The sequence below is a fragment of the Elephantulus edwardii genome, unplaced genomic scaffold (assembly GCF_000299155.1).
Source record: "Elephantulus edwardii isolate Elephantulus edwardi_28Jun2011 unplaced genomic scaffold, EleEdw1.0 scaffold00017, whole genome shotgun sequence".
NCBI lineage: Eukaryota > Metazoa > Chordata > Mammalia > Macroscelidea > Macroscelididae > Elephantulus > Elephantulus edwardii.
The window spans coordinates 29,649,123-29,662,874 of record NW_006399767.1 but is presented as its reverse complement, the minus strand read 5'-3'; the positions used below and the strand labels follow the sequence as shown (position 1 = coordinate 29,662,874).

At 38.9% G+C, this 13,752-nt stretch overlaps 1 protein-coding gene across 1 annotated transcript; it reads left to right on the top strand.

Annotated features, from left to right (window-relative positions):
- The first annotated feature begins 1,829 nt into the window (after positions 1-1,829).
- On the top strand, positions 1,830-9,581 carry LOC102871956 (HLA class II histocompatibility antigen, DQ alpha 2 chain-like). Its single transcript, XM_006882108.1, has 4 exons — positions 1,830-1,911; positions 7,817-8,065; positions 8,669-8,950; positions 9,427-9,581. Exons 1-4 carry the CDS (start codon positions 1,830-1,832, stop codon positions 9,579-9,581), a joined length of 768 nt encoding a protein of 255 aa, XP_006882170.1.
- The last annotated feature ends 4,171 nt before the right edge of the window (positions 9,582-13,752 follow it).

Here is a 13,752-nt window from a genome sequence, read left to right as displayed (position 1 = left end):
TAGTCTTTAATTACATTTTTTTTTTCTCTTTCTTTTACAAGACCCTTGACAGCAGGTTTGTCAATGTAATTAACTGTTTGATTTCTTGATTTCTGCTTCCATGAGGGTTGATTATGGATCCAAGTAAAATTAAATCATTAACAATCTCAATATTTTCTCCGTTTATCATGATTATATTTATTGACCCAGGTGTGAGAATTTTTGTCTTGTTTATATTGAGGAGTAATCCAAACTGTCAGATCTGCAGCTTGGGTTTAGAAGAGGCCATACTAGGGATATTATAGCTAAGGTTAGATGGATCTTCGCTGAAAGCAGACAGTATTAGAGGAATGTCTTTCTGTTTCATTGACTATGAAAAGGCATTTGACTGTGTGGATCACAACAAACTGTGGCTGACTCTGAGAAGAATGGGAATCTCAAAACACTTGATTATGCTTATGCGTAACCTATACTTGGACCAGGAGACAGTTGTCAGAACAGAGCAAGGAAACATCGCATGGTAAAAATTGGGAAGGGTGTACACCAGGGATGCTTGCTATCTACATACCTTTAAAATTTATATGTGGAACAGATCATCCAGGAGGCTGGGCTTTATGAGGAGGCATGTAGCATCCGGATTGAAAGAAGACACATCAACAATGCATTATGCAGATTACACATACTTGCTTGCCAAAAGTAAGAACGACCTGAGACATTTGTTGCAGAAAATCAAAGATTACAGCCTTCAACATGGATTGAAGTCTAACATCAAGAAGATAAAGATTCTCACCACTGGGCTGATTGGCAGCATCATGATAGACAGTGAAGAGACAGGTTGTTAACAGCTTCAGTTTGCCCAGCTCTACAATCAACACTCTTGGTACGAACAGCCAGTAAATTAAAAGGCAAATTGCATTAGGAAAATCTGCTTTCTGAGTCCTATCCAGAGTACTCAAGAGCGGCGATGCCAGTCTGGAGACTAAGGTGCTCCTGATCCAGGCCATGGTCTTTGCAATTACTTGCTATGCATCAGAAAGCTGAACAATGACTAGGGATGATAGAAAGCAAATTGATGCCTTTGAGGTGTGGTGCTGGAGAAGAGTATTGAATATACCATGGGCAGCCAGAACAAACAAGTTCATTCTGCAGAGGGTGAAACCAGGCTGCTCCTTGGAGGCAGTGATTCTGAAGCCCTGTCTGACATACTTTGGTCATGTTGCCAGGAGGGACCAGTCCTTTGGAGAGGAGCATCATGTTTGGGAGGATGGAGGAACAGCACAAGAGAGGAAGACCCTGGATGAGATTAATTAACTCAGTGACTGGGTAATGGGGATATTTGTGTCAGAGGCAGTAAGGTTAGCTCAGGATAGAGGAGAGTTCAGAGCTGCTGTACACAGGGTCACTATGAGTAGCAAGAGACTCGATGCCACATAACAACAAGTCAATACTGTAGGTCATAGTCTCCGCACTTCATCAATAACTGCTTCAAATCTCTTCACTTTTCTGCAAACAAGTTTGTAATAAGACAACAGATAGGTGTATATCTTTTTTCATGATCCTAAGAATAAGATTCTGATTCAGTATCCTTCCCTTCATTCATATGAAATACCCTCAGAATACTCTTGAGTGGAGGCGGCTGCATCAGTGTTAGGGAATTTCCCAATCTCCTTCCAGTCCTCAGAATACAAACTCTTCAACTGGCAACTGCAGTGTCACCACAGGGCATGCTTCTGATTGGCTGGATTAATCTGGCAGATTTTGTTTCAGATATACAAGTTTCTTTTAGGTTTAATTCTCACTATTGCTCTACAACACAGAATAGCACCTACAGAGACCACCTGGAGAAAATAATGATCTTAAACAGAGCTCTGATTCTGGGGACACTCGCTCTAACTACCATCATGAGCATGTGTAGAAGTGAAGACATTGTGGGTAAGTGCGTGGTAAAGCTTGGGGACTGGAGTTGGAAAAGAGGATTGAAGAGGGGCAAGAAGAGATGGAGCCTGGTTGGGAAACAGTAACAGTTTAAGTGTGTTCTCAGTATTAAACAGGTGTCATTATTATGTTACCTACTTTTCAAAAAATATGAGCCCTAATTCTTTCCCTCCCTGACTCCATCTCTCTTCTCCCCTCTTCCCTCTTCCCTCTCCCTTTACCCTTTACTCTTTCCTTTCTCCTCTATCTCTATCTATCTATCTATCTATCTATCTATCTATCTATCTATCTATCTCTGTCTATCTCTATCTATCTTGATTTCTATCTTTATCTATCTCCCCTTTTCAGGAAAAAAAGTGCCTCAATACCCTCTCTTGGCTAAATATGCTATTTCAGGGTTTACCAATGAGTTTATACTATTTTTGATCCAATGAACATATCTTTTTTATTATTAATTTTAATGATCGTTTGCAGAGATTTTGGATTTCCGTTCATTCATTGTTGCACTTTGGCCTATACCCTCTCCTCCAGTTTGTTCCTCTCTTTGAAAAGCAAAAGATAAATTTCTTCATTGGTATACAATCCCCCCACCCCAAATGCAACTTAATTCTGGATTCCTGTGATAATCTTAAAACCCTATCATGTATCACTTTTAAACTGTTCTCTCCCTCATCTGTTTCAATTCAGTATACATAATCTATCCAGTTTTTCTCAGTCTTCAATGAACATATCTTAAAGGTCTCTATGATTATCATTTATGGTTGCCTCAAATAGTGGAAATGTTTTCACAAGTTAGCTTTTTGTTAAAGTTTATGAACTAAACTCTCAACTTTCTCTGAACAACTTTTAGATCTTTTTATCCAGGAAGCTCTGGTAGTGTAGTCAGTGGTGGGTTGCACTGATAACTCAAAAGCCTCATCTCTGTCAGTTCAAATCCACCAGCAATACTGAGGAGACAGATTGGCAGTTTCCTCCCTAGTGACTACCCTTCAGAAACCTGATAGAGGGTCAGCTATTAGTCAGAATCCATTTATGGCAGTGAGTTTGAGGGGTTTCCCCCCATTATGGAGATCTAGATATATATATATTTAGAAGCAAGAGTGGCATCCACTTCTGTAATAGCTTGCCTCCAGAAATCCAACTGAACCTGGAGAAAGGATGAAAGTCACACAAGTGTTGAGGAGTTTCATTCATTTGTTGTTGTTGTTGTTGTTAAGTGCTGTCGAGTCATAGACAACTCATAGCAACATACACACATTACATCCTTTTTCATTGTCTCAGGTTTACATATATTTCCACAATAGAAACTACCACAGTTTGTCAACCAAGGTGGAATGTTTTTAGACAAATCATTTTATCACACAGGTCCTCACTTCATTTTAGTTACTGTATATGTATTATCTCACACATTTTTCCCTAAAAAAAAATAGGTCACCAAAGCTCCCTGGCATGTTTTGTAAGTGAAGACATAAAAAAGAGTCATTTATTCCTAAAGTTATACTATTACAAAGATAGCTTCCTAGTTGTCTTTTAGAAAATAGCTTTCTTTTTATCTTTAAGTTGAGGTTCTTATAAAATGTTTAATGAATTAAAGAATATTTTCAAATTAATAGCCCAAATTACAGATCCTTGATCCCATTCAATGAAGTCTTATAAAGGGGAGACATAGACAAATAAATATTGCTTTGCCCTTTTGGCCTCTCTACCTTCACTATCAATTTCTTTTCACTTTCTTACCATGCATAACATTCTTTATCCTTCTCTCCTTTCATGAGCCAACCCCAGCTCTTTCCTCTGCTATTTTAGAGACATAAATAGTGGGCTTGTGAAAACCAAACTGTAAATATTTAAAAGGGAAAACAATAGTTATTAAAAGTCAGTTAATGGGAGCTCTGGTGGCCTAGTGACAAGAAGCTGCATTGCAATCCCGAAGGTTTGCAGTTTGAATCTTCAAGATGCTCTGATGGAGCAGGAGGGGCAATCTCCTCCTGAGCCAGTAGGATCCAATTTGACAACACACAAGAAGAAAACAATCACAAAAACAAAACAAAACAGAACAAAAAATGTCCACTAACCATGATGTTCCCAGCATCGTTTTGTAGTAGGAGTTCAAGATACCTTACTTGTACTCTATTTTTCTAAATTTTCTTTCCTGACATCATGCTTCCATGTGCTGGTCAGAATCAACTTATCCACTAGACACTGTGGGTACAATGTCAAAAGGCCATGACACTTTCAGGGCCTATGGGGAGGGTGGGGGATGTTTTCTTTTAAAATGATTTAAAAATTAACATTTAGAGCCAATGGAAATATTTTCTTTTAATCAGGCCTGGATTTTATTCATCTTTATATCATTCCTTAAATGATAATGACATTGCAGTCACAAAATAAAATTTGTGTTAATATTACAAAGAAAGGAGTTCATGGGTCCAATAACATTTATGGACCACAAAAGTCAATGCAGACATGGCCCTAATTCCTGACTTTCATATACTTTTGTTACCATTGTATTTACCAGTTTTCTCAAACAGCTGTGTGATTTTAGAGAATTAGAATTTGTTATTAAATACATATTTTTTACCACTCAGTGATCTAATATTTTTTTAATTCAAGGACAAAACACATGTTATCTGAGGATGCATAGATTGTTGTTCTTGTTGTTGTTGTTGTTGTTAAGTGCCTTCAAGCCATAGTAACCCTGTGAACAAAAGACCTGAACACTTGTGTAACTTTCATCATTTCTCCAAGTTCATAGGGTTTCGAGAGGCAAACTTTTTCAGAAGTGTATGCTACTCCTGTTTCCAAACTTGTTTTCCTTGGGAAGCTCCACCAAACACTGTCCACCATGAGTGACCACTATCACATTGTTCATATCAGTGTCACAGTGTTCAGTATCACAGCAACGACAAGTTACTTCTGTACAGCAAATGGACAGACCAATGCTGTACCACTTAGAAGAATGTTTGACTAAAAAGAATTAAAACCAGGCCCAAGGGCCCAATCAAATTTAAGAACCAAGGCATGGTTCAAAATCCATGAGCTCTGTCATTTCACATTCCTACATAATCATGCGTTCTCATTGGCTCCCAACATCCAAAAATGGTCATCTGGGAGCATTCCACTGTTTTCCCAATCTCCTCCTATTCTGATGCCACATGCTTCTTCATAGATTCTAACTTCTTGAATTCTTTGTTCAGCATATAGACTGAATACACTTGAGGAAACGATGCAGTCTAATGTGCATCCTCTTTTATTTTAATCCATTCTGTATTCCCTTGTTCTGTGTGGACAATAGCTTCTTGATCTAGGTATAGGTTTTATGTTGTTGATTGCCAACGAGTCACGAACTACTCATAGCAATTCCATGAACAAACAACTTAAGGCCTTTCTATAATTATTTTCTCCAAGTTCATAGAGTTTCCATGGGAGTGTGGTTTAGGAAGTGGATGCCACTCCTGCTTTCCAACCTGTCTTAAAACTGAGAGCTCCCCAAAACACTGTCTACCATGGGCAGCCATTATGTCATTTGAGACCCCAGTGGTACAAGGTTAAGCATCACAGCAAACCCAGATTACTTCAACATGGCAAATTGACAGAAGAGTGCTGTATTACATAGAAGAATATTCCTCCAAAGTATAGTAGCAAAGGATTAAAAAATAATCCCTCAGACCTGACTTATTAAATATAAGGCCCCTCCAGGAGGTATTGTTGACTCTAAACAAGAGGCTTTGATAATATTTTTTTAAAAAGGAAACAAACAGAAAAAAAAAAGTTTCACAATGACCCTTAACCAAAATATGAAAACCCATCTTACAGAGTCCAGTCACTTCACCCAGTTTCCAAAATGGAAACAACAGCTTGGCCTTAAGTGCAAGTGTCCTCCTGGAGGTCTTGTTGACTCTAAACAAGAAGCTTAAACAATGAAACAGTCCACACATATCCTCAACCAAAACAAGAGCTCCATCATACAGAGTCGAGCCAATGAAAGTCCAAAATGAAAGACAAGAACTTGGCAATATATGTTGTTGTTGTTGTTAAGTGTCTTCTGTGAGAAGGCTCGGAGTAATCTTTGGCCAGAAACATGTTGGTGGGCATGTTGCTAGAAGAGGTTATCCCTTGGACATGGAATGACATCATGCTTAGAAAGGTGGAGGGTCAGAGAAAAAGAGGAAGATCCTCAATAAGATGGAATGACACAGTGGCTGGAGCAATGGGATTGAATATACCAGAGATGAGAAAGATGGAATAGGATAGGACAGTGTTCAAAGGTGTTGTTCATAGGGTTGCTATGAGTCATATTGGACTTGACAGCACTCAACAACAACATGTTAATCTTTTAGTGAAGCCATTAGCATAAACTTCTGAGAAAAAAAAATCTGTTTTATATCACATCCCCCCATACCCTTAAACTTTAGTTTCCTGTTGGAGTTATTTTTCAGGACAGTAATTTAACACTAAAAAGTGAACACTTTGTAATGTAATGGATCTCATGTGAACAGAATAAAATGAAAATAAGTCTACAGGAACCAAGATTCAATCTTGAACCTGTTCCATCTGCCTATCAAAATTATCTTAATAAATTTGAAGCATTGAACACAAATTATCAATACCAGATGAATTGTGGGATGATATCAGAGATAACCACATTTAAAATCTTTCAATTCTTGCTCTTTTTAAAATTTTTTAATTGTGATTTTAACCAAAGTTTACAGAAATCTTGGCTTTTTCATTCATTCATTATTGCACATTTTCTTTTCTGACTCTCAGTTTGCTTTTATTGTTCATTTGTTTTTATATTAGTTTGCTCACAAAGTTCATATCCATTGTGTTTCACACTATTCTTCATTCATATTGTGTTTCATACAATCATTCCTATGAATTATGTTTTATGAAATCAATCACCATTGGACTTTACCTTCATTACCTAATCTTTTCAGGTCCCCACTGATCATTCCCATTTCCTTTACCCCCTCCCTCCATGCACCAAACTGTACAATTCTGTGGTTTCACCCCTTTCTCATCCTCACCCCGCTGTTCCCACCCCATACCTCTTTGGATCCCTATATATGTTTTGCTAGTTATCCTTATATTTTTACAATAATGATCTTATGCAGTATTTGTCCTTATGAGACTGAGTTAGTTCACTCAGCATAGTGCTCTCCAGTCATTCCCAAGTTGCAATTCTTCTTCTTAAAGCAAAAAGATACTGTTTGCATGTCTCTAATAAAAAAAATGAAGAAGAGATTCCTAAGTAGACACTGTCCTGCTCTGAGGTTGGTCCTGAGGGGAAAGGAATTATAGTAATATGTCATCAGCTGATTGAAATTAAGTAAGAGATAATAGTCAAGAAGGGAAATGGACTATTTGGAGAATAAAGATTAAATGTTATGATAATTACCAATTCCCTCATGTATTCAATTGCAATATTCATATGCATTCTACCTTCTAGGAGCTGAGTTAGGCACTCAGGCTAAATAAACAAGCAATACATAAATTCCGTCCTCATGGAACATGCAGCAGAATGGAAAAGATAATTTCTGATGGGGAGATGGCCAACCCGAAGGGAGAAGAAGGAATTCTGACGGCTTAGTGGTAAAGAGTTGCACTGTTAACTCAAAAGCACATGGTTCAAATTCAGTCGTTGCTCTGCAGAAGAAAGATGGAAAATCTCTTCCTGAGTGATTTACAACCTCTAAAAACCCCCTGGTGGGTCAGCTAGGAGTCAGTTCCAACACAACATACATAACAATAACAACAACTAGGGGGAGAAGACAAGTGATAAAAATTTTGTTCAGATACTGTACCAAAGAAAATATATAAAGGTCAATTTCTTCTATCACTTTAATAAGGTTCTTCTCTCTCTCTATCTTCCACCCTCCTGCTCCTCACTGTTACTTGTCAGCTGATCACATTGCTTCCTATGGCACAACTGTCTACCAGTCATATGGTTCCAGAGGTCAGTACACTCATGACTTTGATGGAGACGAGAAGTTTTATGTGGACCTGGAGAAAAAGCAGACCATATGGAAGCTGCCTATGTTCAGCAAATTTACAAGTTTTGACCCACAGGGTGCTCTTAGAAACATTGCTGCAGGGAGACACAATTTGGAAGTCTTAACAAAACGCTCTAACTCTACTGCTGCTGTAAATGGTATGTATTCATCATTTTTGCCTCTTTTTTAAATTTTTTTAATTAATTTTAATGAACATTTACAGAGATTTTGGATTTCCATTTATTCACTGTTGCATTTTTCTCCCTGCCCACCCCTTCACACCCTGTTCTCTCTTCTCTTTGAAAAGAGAACAATTCTTTCATTGGTATATAATTCCCCCCACCCCAAGTATACTCCACTATGCAGCCTTCATTCTGCCTCTTTTTATTAAATATATACCTTCGTACTGAGTCTCATTCCTTTTATCCCTAGAGATAGATAACTGTCCAACAATGCTATAAAATTTTCTCTTGTAAAAAAAGTATCAATTGGTAATTGGCAAATTATCATAATCTCTAGTCTTACAAATCATATATTCTCATATAATGCAAGGACCCTTACTCTCATAATGTATTGCTTGAGTCATCCTAAGAAAGGTCCTGTTTAATAAACAAGCCCACAGAAAGAAACTTCTTAGTATATATATAGTGTTTTCCAAGCAGAAGGGAAACAAGAACTCTTCCATTTTGTGGTGGAAAAATGTTGGTGGGAGGATTCCTCCAGGATTTGATGTTTTTATCAATGCCATATTTTCACTGCAGAGATTCCTGAGGTGACTGTGTTTCCCAAGTCTTCTGTGGTGCTGGGTCAGCCCAATGTCCTCATTTGTCTTGTGGATAACATCTTTCCTCCCGTGATCAATATCACATGGTTGAGGAACAGAAAAGTAGTCACAGAAGGTGTCTCTGAGACCAACTTCCTTCCCAAAAGTGATCATTCATTCGTAAAGATGGGTTATCTGACTTTTGTCCCTTCTGCTGATGATATTTACGACTGTGAGGTGGAACACTGGGGTCTGGAAGAGCCATTTCTAAAGCACTGGGGTATGTACAAACTTCAATACTTTTAGAAACTTCTTGTCTGTCAAGTCCACATTCTCCTGCATTTTAGCTGGCACTTGCCTGTTGTTCTTTTTTATTGCCATCAAGTAGAGCATGACTCATTGTAACCCTATGAACAAATGACCTGAACCTTTTCTATAACTATCATCATTTCTCAAAGTTCAAAGAGTTTCCATAAGTATATTGTTTAGGAAGCAGATGCCAGCCCTGCATTCAAACCTTTCTTAAACTGGGAGCTACACCATCACTAGGAGTTATGGCATTTGGCACCCCAAATATATTTCCCTCACTTCAAGGGTTCTTTTCTTCTGTTTTGTTTGTTTTTTTTTACTTCAAGAGTTACTAATGATAGAGTTTACTGTTCTACATAAACCTAGTGTCCTGTATCTTTGCAAATACCTACAGCCATCCTACACACATGACTCTATATTCTAACCTGAACAATATTACTTCTACAGAACCTGAGATTCCAGCCCCTGTGTCAGAGCTAACGGAGACTGTGGTCTGTGCCTTGGGGTTGGCTATAGGCCTCATAGGCATTGTGGTGGGCACCATCTTCATCATTAGAGGCCTGCGTTCAGGCAGTGCCCCGAGACATGAAGGGGCCTTGTGAGTCACATCTTAAAAAAGGATAAGGTAATTATTCAGATTTATCAGAGCTGTATTCCTAATACAAGAGAAAAGGAAGCTGTGGAAGGAGTCTATGGATATTAACATAGCCTAAAAGTTATAGAATTGTAAAATGACATAATGTTGGCATAGGACCCCCCAGGACCCATAAATCTCATTTATCTCTTGTTGCAGGTTTATTGTTGATGCACAAGAATGGAAGACTGGACTTGTTACATGACCTTGCTCCATTTTCTGAAGAAGTCCACCAAATTCCTTCTCTTCTCAAAACATTTCTGCTCTTACTTCTCCTCTGGAACTTTAGGTGCTGAATCCCCTAGAGTTCTTATATTCCTCTACATTCTTCCTTCCAGCCTCCTGATTCTTTTCCTAAATTGTTGTCTATTCTGGAAATGCCTGGAATATTCCACTCAGCTGCATAATGCTTCAGTGACCCTGATTCAATATCTTCATGGAATCAATAAACCCCCCTTTATGAGGACTTTTGTTGTGGTTTCCCCCCATATATTTCATCAATAACCTGAATAGGATTGCAGAGAGAATGGAGAAAAGTATAAGAGACTATTACATTTCAGATCTATTTAATGTCACTTTGGAAACTGAAGTAGACACTCTTGGAAGCACCCAAGAGTGAGGATCCATAGTCAGAACAAGAGGAAATATCCTTGGTTCGGGGCTCACAGGAGGTGACTCTAGTCTCAGGAGGGGACAAGGTAACAAAGAAGTTAGGAATTCTGGAAAAGGATGATGCAGACTTGCAGAAAAAGCAATCAATCTCAGTCCAAAGATACTTCCCAGAAGTCAGTGCAGGAGCCCTGCAGAGGGAAGAGGGAGAGTGGTCAGAAAAATCCTCTCTCAGAGATACACACTTTCTCCTCTTCTCCTTATCCCCAATCTTAAAGGTCACCTGCAAGTCATCTTGCTATTACATCTCTCACTTATCTATAAAAGGCAAATCAACTAAAATGAACTGTAACTTCAGCCTGACTAACATATATGTTCCTGTTGTTATGTGCCATCAAATTGCTTGCAACTCATAGCAACCCTTTGTACAACAGCCCTAAACTCTGCTCTGTCCTGTGCCAATCGCACTGCCTCTGATATATCCATCCTAATTACCCCAGTCACTGAGTCAATCCACCTCATAGGGGGCCTTCCCCTCCTGCACTGTCCGTCCACCCTCCTAAGCATGATGTCCCTCTCCAAGGACAGGGTTCCTCCTTACAACATGTTCAAAGTATGTCAGACAAAGTTTCAGGATCCTTGCCTCCAAGGAGATTAACCCTTTCAAGGATTAATCTGTTTTCTTAGCAGTCCATGGTACACTTAATACTCTTCTCCAGCATCATGCTCAAAGGCATCAATTCTCCTTCTATCCTCCCTAGTCATTGTCCAAATCTCTGATGCATAACAAGTATATCAGATGCAACTTTGTCTACAGAGAGACACCATTGCTCTTCAATATTTTGGAGAGGTCCCTAACAGCAGACTTTCTCATCACAATACATCTTTTCATTTCCTGGCTGCTGGTGCCAAGAGTATTGACTGTGGAGCCGAGCAAACTAAAACTGTTAACAGTCTCAATCTCTTCACCATCCATCCTGATGCTGCCAATTGGTCCAGTGGTGAGAATCTTTGTCTTCTTGATATTGAGCCTCAATCCATATTGAACCTATATGACTAACATATATAGGAGGCATAAAAGAGCTGCTATACTTTCAGGAAATAGAAAAGGTTCAAGGCTTGTTGACTCAATCTTTATACTAAATTGAGTAAAAACTCACCTTCTTTTCACCAGCAGTACCATCTTGCAGTCAAGGATAAATGCCTAAAGGACTGTAGCTACCAAGAATGAGCTACTAGGTAGTCATTATTGTCTAACACACAAAATGAAGTTCCAATTGCAAGATTCACAGAAAGTGTTGCTAAGGTTTGGTATGATTTTAAGAAACAAATTTTGGAGCTTCCTACAGAAGCAAGAAAAATCTTGCCCCTTAGGCATGGTCTGGGTAGCAGAGAATACATTGTGAACTAAGTCCATTGTAATTTCTTTTAATATGTACCATTGAGTTTGGGGAGGTGCGGGGGGGATTGTGTACCAATGAGGGAGTTTTTCTTTTGCTTTTCAAGGAGAGAAGCAAACGGGGGGCGGGGGTTTGTGCAGGGAGAAGGGTGCAACAATGAATGAATGGAATTCCAAAATCTCTGTAGATGTTTATTGAAATGAAAAATAAACAACCTAAATTTTAAAAAAAATATATGTACCATTGAGTCAAAAATTCATGGCTACTGTAGGAACAACAGAGGGGAACCATGCCCTTTCCTGTGCCATCCTCATGACCTCTGATATGGTCAAGTTCTTTGTTACAATCACTGTGGCAATACATTTTCTTAAAGATCTGCCTCCGTTTCTCTGATGCATCACTTTTCCCAGAATGATGTCTTTTTCCTGATAACATTGCCAAATTATATGTGAGATGGAGTTTCACCATCTTTTTTGCCTCCATAGAGCACCCTGGTGGCACTTCCTCCAAAACAAGATTTATTCATACTTTTGGCAGTCAATGGCATAGTCGTGGATTTTACCAACCTCAGAATTCAAAGGCATAATTTTTCTCCTGTCATCCTTATTCATTGTACAATATTCAGATGCATAGGACTTGGGGAAAAGCCATGGCTTGGGCAAGGCATATCTTAATATTTTTATTAACTTCATTGTTCTTTAGATCATTGTTTCTATTGTGCGCCTTCAAGTCAGAACCCACTTATAGCTGACCCTCCAATGTGTTTCCTGAGGCAGTAAATTGCCCAGAAGAGTGCTCATCCTTCTTCCACAGGGCAGCTGTTGGAGTTGAACCATGTGCCTTTGGGATTGCAGTGTGGATTCTTACCAGAAGGCCACCTATATATGCTTGTTCAACACCTGCTCCCTCTACCACCCTAACTACCAGATCAGAGAAGAAATGTTACCTATTGGTGGAGGCCCAGAAAGCCCAGTAAAAGAAATTACACAGGAGAAAAATCTCATTATACAAACAGCCACTCTCTTACTCACCCCAAAAGATATTAAACATACAACTTCATGGGGAAATTTATTCTGCTTTCATCTATATACCATAAGTCTTAAACTAATCTAAAAGAAAACCAAAAATGAATGAAAAGAACAGTAAATGAAATAAAACTCAAGGCTCTGACTCTTTTAATGAATAAAACCCTCAGAATGAAACCAATAAAGTTAGAGAAGTCCTAGAATAAACGCCACTAGCCCTCATTTGATATGGCTAGCTTTTGGCTGTGAATCTCTGTTCAGTAGTCATGAGGAACAGGGGATGGTGTATGCCAGGGATAGCTCTACCCTGTGTGCTGTGGAATATTGGTTAAAAGGAAACAGACTGCCCCTTACACCACTCCACTGTGATGGGGCTCTGAAGGCTGATGTTCTCCACTTGTCAGGTGTAGATATCTCCACGCGGAGGAGTCATTTCTAGCTTCACATGAATCTGGTAAGTTCAATCTCCATTCCTAATAAGAGGAATGAACACACACCAGCTGTTTTCTTCTGGTCATTTCAGAACCATTGGACTTTGATCTGATTTGGCTAGAAATCTGTTAGCAAACAGACGAGCAGGTTGTGGTGGTTCTGAGCTTCTGTCTTTGCCAGAGACACAGTCACCATAGGCTCCACTAAGAAAATAAATTTTTAAAAAACAAAAAAGGCACCGTGAATAAGATGTGAGACATCAGATCACATGGCAGATTTCATCTTAGTGAAAATTCACCCCTTGGTACCAGATTGGAGAGTGGCTTAGAATGTAAACTCTGCCACTTAGTAGCTTGATGGTATGCTTCAGCCCACTTATCTCAAGAGATTAAAATGGTTGTTCCAGAGGAGTTAAATATTGACAAAACTGACACGCTTTTAAGTCACAAATCACTATATTATTGTGCATAATCACTTGCTTGGCTCTACCATCAACACTCTTGGCACCAGCAGTCAGGATATCAAAAGATGAATTGCACTGGGAAGACCTGCTGTCAGGCACCTCTCCAGAGTATTGAAAAGCAATGATGTTCGTCTAGAAACTAAGGTGAGCCTCGTTCAGGCCATGTTCTTCACAATTACTTTTTATGCATCAGAGAGCTGGATGACAGAA

What these genes read in the sequence shown, in the direction of transcription:
- LOC102871956 (XM_006882108.1), top strand. Translation starts at nt 1,830, where the DNA reads ATGATCTTAAACAGAGCTCTGATTCTGGGGACACTCGCTCTAACTACC. An exon ending in CTCTACTGCTGCTGTAAATG is followed by an intron (nt 8,066 to 8,668) that starts GTATGTATTCAT and finishes TTTTCACTGCAG; the next exon opens with AGATTCCTGAGGTGACTGTG. An exon ending in GCCATTTCTAAAGCACTGGG is followed by an intron (nt 8,951 to 9,426) that starts GTATGTACAAAC and finishes TTACTTCTACAG; the next exon opens with AACCTGAGATTCCAGCCCCT.